Source organism: Pocillopora damicornis, chromosome 12 (genome assembly GCF_964200805.1).
Source record: "Pocillopora damicornis chromosome 12, jaPocDami1.2, whole genome shotgun sequence".
In the NCBI taxonomy this organism is placed as follows: Eukaryota; Metazoa; Cnidaria; class Anthozoa; order Scleractinia; family Pocilloporidae; genus Pocillopora; species Pocillopora damicornis.
In genome coordinates, this window is record NC_142681.1 from 2182648 (window position 1) to 2192326 (window position 9679).

Here is a 9679-nt window from a genome sequence, read left to right on the forward strand (position 1 = left end):
AATTAGCCGGCTGCTCATGCGCATTTTAGTCGCTTTGCATCATGGGTTGGCCGTTTTTACGAAGTGCTTGAAATAGAGCGGTGTTTGAGTTCAAAATTGATAGACTGTGAAAGGAGAAATAGCCGATTCTGTGGTATTTTATGCGGTCGAAGAGCCGCTTGTGAAGGTGACGAGGATAATTCAAGGCGAATCTAAGACAAGGTTGGTCTTCATCAGAGTAAAAGCTTTGTAAATACGAAAACTAACGTAATTCTTGATGGCTAGCCAGCGCGTAGTTAGTTCAGAGCATGGGTGGGTTTAGCTTGCCTCTGTTAAAATATGCGTAATATTATGACTGTGTGGCAATCTGACATTCACTTAGCTTTTTTGTTTAAGGCATAACCCTTTTGAATTTCAACAGTGTTTCCTCTAACGCCCGACAAGTCTTGTTTCTAAAGCGAAAACGATCTTTCAACCAAGGGCCCTAGAAAGTCGAGTTTCACACTGATCATGTTAGGTGACTTTGTTCAATGATCTACTTTTATCAAACGATATTACGATATCCTAACCGGTACAATTGAACCGGTTTTCTCTCTTGTGGTAGGTTCCTTTCGATAAACACTTGCACCTTTTGTTGATTTCTTGTTTTCTGTATGGCCCCTCAGAATAGCAGAGGTTGTGGCTGTGAGCGTTACTCGAACAATTGTGATGGTTACAGTGTACAGATCACCGCGAAAGGAATGTTTTCACAGCAATCCAAGGTCGTAGTCGCTTGATTTAGATGAAAGTTGATTGAGAAAATTAGAAAAAATTCTCAGCCATGGTGTTGACTCCCAGACAGAAAGAAGAACTGTAAGTGATTGTATATTTCTCTATTATTACGAATTGATTGACCTGTAGTTTTTAGATCGTGTGTACGATCGGAGGTGTACACGATTTTTCTCTGTACAATTTTTGATATGAAGTTTTTGCGGCGAGCAAGAACGGGCAAGATCTAACTTTTTGTCGACAGCTATCATGTCGAATACGTTTATTACAAATTAACCTGGTAAATTTTGTAAGCGGTCAGGATCATTGCGGATTAGGGCATTGTACTTAATTATAAACAGGCAGGCAAGAGTGATTCTCTCAAGCTCCCGTTGAAACAAAGTAACCTCTCCTTGTGGACAGCCCTAGCAGTTAATTTTTCTTAAAAATTTATTCCTTTTCTTCTACAGTCATAAAGCCATAGCAGATTATCTATACCAATGTGGCTTTGAAGATGCCTTGAATGCTTTCAAAAAAGATGCCAGCATGGTGAGAGACTTGCATTAACCTTGTTTTAGATGCACTTAGTTTTTGTCATATGTGTTCTTTTGTGGTGTCATATTACCTCGATATTTAAACAAAAATCTACACAAACCCTCCATTTATGGTGACATTCATAGATTTAATTGTTATTACAACCATTACAACCTCTAAACTCATTTTAGACGTGTGTGAACATACACTTGTTCAAAGTTCATTCTTCGCCATCAGCTCTAAACATTTGCACCTGTGATGTTGTGTCAAAAAGTAATTGATACAGCCCTAGTGGCTGTAATCTAATGGCACATATTTTAAGTGATGCCATAAAATTGGCATTGTTTAATTTCTTTTAATGTCACTGTTTGCATTTGTCCTTTCACTTAATGTGCTTGAATATTTCAATTAATTTTTTAGTCTATAACTGTTATATGGACTCTGGGGGGGTTCTTCTTGTAACTGTGAAATAAACAAAGAGAAGTATGTTAAAGGAATTTCAATAACCATAATTATTAATAATTAACTTTAGATCATATTGATGAAGTTATTTATTTGCATTGAAGTGTTTGGTTTAGTCTATTGTTTTTCAAGTTTGAAATCAATAGCTATGGATTTGGAATTTAGATTTGGCTAAGATTGTTTAAGTGGTGTATGCATGTGGCATTTGAACAAGTTCTCTACATTTAATTCTTTGTGTGTATGCAGTCAATCACTTCAGAATATTTTATTTTGATCATTGTTATTGTAATCACTCCAATAAACTTGTTGAAAGGGTAAGTAACCCTTGAAGAGGGCAGGGAGGAAACCTCACTATTTCTGGGTTTTGTTCTACCTGTTAGCCAGTGAAGTTATCCCTGATGTGTTACTCTGATTGACCACTTCATACAATTTAAATCTTGCTCAATTTTACAATGCCTGTAATTACTATGACAGACCAGAAATAAGAAACTCAAGCTCAGTTTTCACAGTAGAACATCTGATCAAATTCTGAAAATAACAGATGTAAATACAATTCTCTTTCATGTGAGCCAAAATGCATGATTTAGTTAAAGAAAACAATTCGTATTTTTTGTAATTTTGTAGAAGATTTGTTAGTACCAATATTCATTGTGATTTTCCTCACCTCCAGCCTGGTGAACTGGACAAAAAGTATAGTGGCTTGCTGGAAAAGAAATGGACATCGGTAATTCGTCTACAAAAGAAGGTTAGATGCTATCTTTAAGCAGGTATAAGTGATATTCATGGCTGGAGAACATTGTGGATGTTGTCTTAAATATCATGTTTTAATTTTTTCCATACTTGTGATAGTTTCCTTTTGCCCTGGTACAAGACACTTTTTGTTAGTAGACTATGTTGACCTTGAGTCAATGAAATGCATCTAAATAGTTTCTTAAGTTCCATTGTCAGAGGGTAGTTGTCTCGGGTAGTTGTCTAGGGTAGTTTTAATCTAAATGTTAGTTGCCTTGGCAAGTTTCGAAATTACCCATATGCTACTATTGCTCTAGCCCTCTTATTTACTTAATGTTTTACATCAGAGTTTTTATTCAGAGTACATGTGCAAGCCCAGATGATTACTATATGACCTTAGCTGAATCATTAATAATATTATCATGTAGTCCAAATATTCCATATATTGATTAACCATGTTAATTACAAATCATTAATAGTGTAGTGCCATTTTCATTTGAATGTGGAAAATCCTTTTGTTAGATTTGAATTTACTCAGATGAAGAATTAGTGGAATTAATTAGAATCTTTGGATTAAATCCAATCTGATTAATTTGTTTTCAGGTAATGGACTTAGAATCCAGGCTATCAGAGGCAGAAAAAGAAGCAAGCACAGGTACACATTATAGGGGTTGTTGCAACGTGTGCAACATCTTCATCTGAGGATGTCCCATATTTTCCAGCCACTTACAACAGGAGAACTAATTCTTTTGTCTTGAGTTGAGCTGTCCTTTTGAGAGCTGGAATGGAAAACCCTGGCTGAAATTGTTGTTTCTTTTGCACTGGTAACAATTTTAAATATTGATCAACCAAATAGACAACGTACGGATCAAGGCAACAATGACCATTACTCTTTGTATAGTGACTTGAATAGTACTTGTAATTACCTGTAGTGCAGTACCTTTGTGTTGGCAAGGTAAGCAGTACTAAGAAGGGTTAGCATTACTTCCAAATTTCAACATCTATTATGTACCAGAAACAAAAGTAATTAATAAAAGAGAATGATTTTGGAGGGACAACACTCATAGAGATGTGGTCAATTTGTTTGCTTAGGTTCTACATTAAAGAAAACGCGTTCCCCTGAGGATTGGATGCCAAGACCACCAGAACGGTATGCACAGAAGTATTTCAGTGTGTAATCTTAAAACAGCTTTGTGCTGTTCCAAGCATGACCATAATCCCTTTGAAGAGGTCATGTTTGACTTTGGTAATCCTTAAAAAACATCTTGATTTGTTTATTGATTTTATTTCAAACTGTGGCCTTTGAGTCACCCATTTTCTTGGTAATCACTTCTGTCTTTCTGGGCTGTTCATCTGTAAAGAGTGTAAAACTTTGACAGAAATCTTGAGGAAATGAAGAAGTTTAACTTAAAGTTACTGTAAAGTGCTTGTTGGCTTGTCAAAGATGATCCTCTGCTTAAATTTTTTTCTTTTGTTTTACTCTTGTAGATATGCATTAACTGGCCACAGAAGCCCAGTTACAAGAGTGTTATTTCATCCAGTATATAGGTGAGATTTGTGAACTTTTACTTTGACTTCATGGGTGATAAACTTATTAAAGAAAGATGTTATTAATTTGTCATGAATTTGGGACAAAGAGATGATGTTGTGTTCACCCCAACAAACTGAACCCCAAACCTTTGGATTGCATGATGTTATGTTTACCGCTGAGCTGCAGATAGCTTGTTAGTCTATATCCATTGAAAAAGTAGCAAAAAATTAGCATTTAGAAAAGAAAATAACACCTGTTTTATTGAACTTACTTCTGCATTTCTTTTAGTGTCATGGTAACAGCATCAGAAGATGCAACAGTCAAAGTCTGGGACTATGAGACTGGAGATTTTGAACGAACCCTTAAGGGCCATACAGATGCAGTACAAGATCTCTCATTTGATCATACTGGGAAAGTTTTAGGTAAGATTTGATTGGACTATAAAAGGATTCTAGATGAAAGCAAATTTAGGAAAAAATGGTAAGAAAGAGAGGATGTTTTTTTTTTGATAGATTATAAACCAGATGTTTCTCTCAGGCAGATGTTTTTAAACTAAAATTTCCTTTGTATTTTTACTCCAGCATCATGTTCAGCAGACATGTCTGTCAAACTATGGGATTTCCATGAATTTGAGTGTATCAAAACAATGACAGGTGGGTGATGTGTTTGTCATGTAATAGTTGTCTTCATAAAGTGAAGCTTCATAAGCTAAATTGTAATTCATTGGGGTACAAGCTTGCAAACAACAATGAGTCCAGCATTTTCTGTAAGTGTGTTTTTAAAGTTATTTATTCTGATTGGTAGACATATTGGAGCACTGTTTCATTAGTGTTTTTTTTCCGCCTGAAGGATTTAGCTTCAAATTATGTTGTGAGGGATAAAAAGTTTCATTTCTGGAACAGCTTATGTGTCTATTTGAGCTTTTGTTTGGGTTTTTGTTGGAGTAGTTTTTTCCCTTTTTTAAATTTTTTTAAAATTAGTTAATTTTTTTTACAAATAACACAAATACTTGCTAATCAGGGGGTGTTCATTATTTCAAATCTCCTTAAAAGTTTTCTTTTATTTTCTTTTTCAGGACATGACCATAATGTTTCTTCAGTGACTTTTTTGCCGTCAGGAGATTATTTGGTGTCATCATCCAGAGACAAAACTATAAAAATGTGGGAAGTAGCCACTGGGTGAGTTCAAGTTAAAAAGGCGAATTACACAAGTGGCAAGTTTGTGGATAAGATTAGCAACTATACAGACACTCAAAGTATTTTAAAATTGGGTGGGAAAAGGTAGATAAAGGCAAATGCATCAAAAGTAACTGCTTGCCAAAGTTCAGATGACTTTTTACCAGGAAAAAAGGAAAAAAAGCATATGAAACCTTTTTTTCCCCAAATAGCCAGTGGAACATATCACATACATGTAATTGGTAATTACATATATGATGTACAGGGTTGGAGATATCAAATTCTTTTAGGGATGGTAGAGGGTAATCAAGTTCCTAATTGGGATTTCAGGCATTTTACCAAGTAGTGTTCTCTATTGTGATAATCGCTATCATCTACATGCACTCTGAACCTCAAGGTCTACTGAACAGAAAATACACAGTCGAGGACAGGGTCACTCAGTTAATAATGGGAACACATGACAGTTTCCACAACAAAATGAGTGAAGGGATTGGATCCCGGAAACCTGACCAGACTAGTTGATAGGGCTAAAATGGACAGAAGCAAAGCAACATGAGATGACCTCATCTCTTGTTTCTTGTATTACAGGTATTGTGTGAAGACATTTCAAGGGCACAGAGAGTGGGTCAGAAAAGTTCGTGTTAGCCCAGATGGTAAGTTGTGTAATCATTCCGATGTCTTCTGTATACACAATGGGTACATGTAATTGCCATGGCCAAAATTTTGTTGTTATTCAATATCTTTCAAACTGGTTATGTTTTTTTTGTCAAATATACAAAAGTAACTGGAAACAATGGAAAATAAGAGTAGACTAATGTTAAAAAATCCAAACCTTATCATTTTAATGGACAGTTTGATTTTGTCAGAGATGTTTTAAAACTTTCTGGTTTAAAACCTTTCAAAGTTCTTTTGGTGGTACCAGTTAAATCAAGAAAAAATGTTTTAAAAGGTGTCGGTGGGGGTGGGAGGAGAATTCAGGAAAACTAAGAGATGTGTCAGAGGACTCTTATCTATTTAGTTTAATTTCCAGTGTTGTAATTAAAATACAATGAGTAGCTTGTTTTTATCGTTCTGCAGGTGTGTTGATAGCAAGTTGTTCAAATGACCAGGTAGGCAAGTAGATTAGATTATTGAATGTTTCATTTAGAGCAGCCTTACATGTAGATACTTTTATCTGCTGTCTGAGATTTAAATGCAGTCAATTGAAACAAAATCTCATGAAAGGAAGTGTTTGCTCTACAGACAATCCGTGTGTGGATTGTGGCCTCTAAGGAATGTAAATGTGATCTGCGGGACCATGAACATGTAGTGGAGGATGTTGCATGGGCTCCAGAATCAGCCCACCCACATATTGCAGAAGCTGCAGGATTGGAGGTACATTAGATATTTCTAAATAGCTGTGGAGGAAGGATCAAATTTGTCTCCAGTCCTTACATGCTCAGTATCTGTGATCATTTAAATGAAAAAGCAAAATAATCTCTTTCTCTCAATCTCTTTCTTTTGTGGAGTGTAGAAAAATTCTGTCGCTATCGCAGTCATTAGAAAATCTTTAAGAGGCCAAAATATCATCACTTAGTTTAATGGCAAGATACTTTCATACTTTTGAATTTATTGAGCTTAAGTATTTGTCATGGTGATGGCTTCTGTTATTATCTTGGCTTACTCTGATGTAGGGTGGAAAACGAGGAGGAGCTGCAGGTCCATATTTAGTGTCAGCATCTCGAGATAAGACAATCAGACTGTGGGATTGTGGTACTGGAATGTGTCTAATGACTCTGGTTAGTTAGCTATGCAACAGTTTCTTTGGCCTAGTATTTTGGTTTGATCAAAGGCTGATTTACATTAAAAATGGAGTCAGAGCAAAACATTAGAGGCACTGACAAATATGACACTAATTGTGCTAATGGCTCTTAAGTTTATGATCTTATGAACATTGGTTGTCACAAACATGATTTTTCTTCGTCCATTTTTATTTTGATTAGTTTGAAAGTACTTTCTCAACCCTGATTACAACTCTCAGTCTGACTTTGTAAAATCAGCCTCTTGTGGTAGAAAATTCATTTATGATTGATGAACTGTATTGTAGACCACAGAATAGCTTAGTAGGTGTTCATATAAATCTGACAAATAATTTTACACATTTGCTCTGATAGGTTGGCCATGATAATTGGGTGAGAGGTGTTCTGTTTCATCCTGGAGGCAAATATATAGTTAGCTGTTCAGATGACAAAACTCTTAGAATATGGGACTACAAAAATAAAAGATGTGCAAAAACGTTAATGGCTCATGAACATTTTGCAACAACTTTAGGTAAGTTTCTCAATATGTTATCACCATTTGGCAATGCTATTTTCTTTTGCTCTTTCCCCCTTGTTAGGCCACTAAAGAACTTGTCTTGAACATTGTTCACTTAACTCTTAACTCTTAAAAGTGATCAAGACAGAATTTCTCCTTGCAATAACTATTAAATATCAAGAAAGTAAGGGATGAGAATAACAAAAAATGTCAATCAGGAATTGTTAGTTGATCCAAGACCAAATTCTCTGAACTACCATCATAAGCATTGTATGGCAGACTGAGAGAAGAATTACTATTGTGATCTTAAGAGCAAAAGAGTCGAGTAGCCAGTCCTTTTCTTTATCAGCTTGTGGCATAAAATTTTGAAAAATAACTGTCAATCTTCATAATGTAATTTTCTCTTTTTATATGTGTTTAAGATTTCCACAGGTCAACTCCGTTTGTAATAACTGGAAGTGTTGACATGACAATCAAAGTGTGGGAATGTCGTTGACAGTTGTGGATGGAAAGCAAGCTCATAAACTTATCTCTAATTAGTACCCAAGTGGAAAATTGATATTTTAATTCAAGAAAACTTGCAGGACTAGTGTATGTGGAGCAAGAGACTCAAACCACCCAAGAGAAGTGCTCTGATTCTCAATTAGTGTTTCTCAAAAGAGATTAGAAAACTGTACTGGGCTTGATCTCACAGAAGAACAAGTCTCGTATACAGAAAGAAACTTATCAATATTATATTTTGTATTTGGAGAAGTTTTAAAAAAATTGCTTCTGTGAATTCATTGCTGGTTGTGGAGAATTCAGTTCGTTGCAGCGTCTTTGGGCAGAAGTTGGTGTTTGATGATAGTCCTGATTTAGTTTTGTGGTATTTATGATGGTTCTTAACCAGCCGTGATGTCACTCTGTTAGTAAAATGTAAGTTTTGTTGCCTCTATGATAAAAATCTCTTGTGTGTTGTACATCATAGCAGAATTTAATCAATATGGACATTATGGGGCAGAAGGAAAGCTTCCAAAAACTAGCCCACAGTAACTATTCTAGCATATTTTCAAGGTTGGTACAAAAGACCAGAGGAATCTGCTCAAGAACTGTTGCCTGTTGTATCTGTTTTGGGGCTTTTGTATTATCTCTAGGGGTACTGTAGGAAATAAGGCAAGCCCTGAGCTTCAAATGAAAAAAAGGTATTTTATGTATTATTGATATCATTCTGGGTTAGGTGTAAAATTTACAGAAATGAAACTCGAAAGATCTCTCAACAGAGCCCTGAATCTTGTTAGGTGTGTTCACCGTTAGTGCAGTGGTTTGTACTTTTTTCCAAGGGTTATTTTGTTTGGTAACAGCCCAAGTTCATTTTGAACAGGTCAGCCTCAGCTTGCTTCCTTTCATATCATTTAATTTTTTTTTTTTTTTTTTGAGTAATGTTGGCTTTTGCTTATATAAATAACAACCTCTGGCAATTAAGCCCTCAGTGGTATTGTCTAATTGTCTTGCTCTCAGGGACTTTTTCCACAAACATGAGACAGAAAGAACAAAGCAGCTTGGGTCCAAGGCACTGCAGGGGATCCTTTTAATGTGACGACAATAAAACAGTTTCATTAATTACATTGATCAAGAATTTCTTGGGCTGATTTCTTTAACATATCCGCCTCTTTCTACCTCCAGAAAATATTTTGTTTGTTTTTCTAGAGGTTGAAAGACAGGTAGTGTTTATTTGAAATTCTCTAATATCGACCTTGAATTATCTGTAAGATCTTATTAAAGAGATGTGAATACCGTTTTATGTTTCATTGCTGGTACTATTTGATTTATTTGGAAATACGTAACTTTGAACTTTGTAGTGGTTTTTGTCTGTGGTTCACTAGTAATGGTCAAGGATTAGTAACGTGCCTACGATTAAGAGATTGGCGATCAATTATTCTCATCCAAGAGGATCGTTTTTAACATCAATTGACACAGTACTACACAAATTTTTCGTTTTATGGTTGGTCTCTCTGCGACGCTGCTCCTATTTGGCATGCGACTTGACTTTCTCACGGTGTTCAATTTTCAAATCAGCTCACAGCGCCAGGATCATGCAAAACTTTTCAGGAATCTCGAGGGAGGCGGGGGCTTCTTGCGGGGAATTTCTAAGGGATATTGGCGGGCCGGGAGAGGAGAAGTGAACGTCGGGTTCTCTCCACAATATTTCCCAATGGACATTAGCTAAGATGGAGACAATTTTCTTTTA

General features: G+C 35.8%; 1 protein-coding gene across 1 annotated transcript; it reads left to right on the forward strand.

The window, feature by feature from the left end:
• Positions 1-16: 16 nt before the first annotated feature.
• Positions 17-9226, forward strand: LOC113665513 (lissencephaly-1 homolog). The gene is made up of 16 exons (XM_027181217.2): positions 17-201; positions 645-831; positions 1197-1275; positions 2393-2467; positions 3055-3106; positions 3544-3601; positions 3940-3999; positions 4271-4404; positions 4564-4635; positions 5058-5160; positions 5746-5810; positions 6235-6266; positions 6400-6531; positions 6831-6935; positions 7311-7467; positions 7875-9226. Exons 2-16 carry the CDS (start codon positions 800-802, stop codon positions 7946-7948), a joined length of 1230 nt encoding a protein of 409 aa, XP_027037018.1. The 5' UTR covers positions 17-201; positions 645-799; the 3' UTR covers positions 7949-9226.
• The last annotated feature ends 453 nt before the right edge of the window (positions 9227-9679 follow it).

Excerpts from the sequence above, each read along its gene's own strand:
- LOC113665513 (XM_027181217.2), top strand. The coding sequence starts at position 800 with ATGGTGTTGACTCCCAGACAGAAAGAAGAACT. Across the intron at positions 3,107-3,543 it reads AGAAAAAGAAGCAAGCACAG|GTTCTACATTAAAGAAAACG; the intron begins GTACACATTATA and ends TTGTTTGCTTAG. Across the intron at positions 3,602-3,939 it reads ATGCCAAGACCACCAGAACG|ATATGCATTAACTGGCCACA; the intron begins GTATGCACAGAA and ends TTACTCTTGTAG.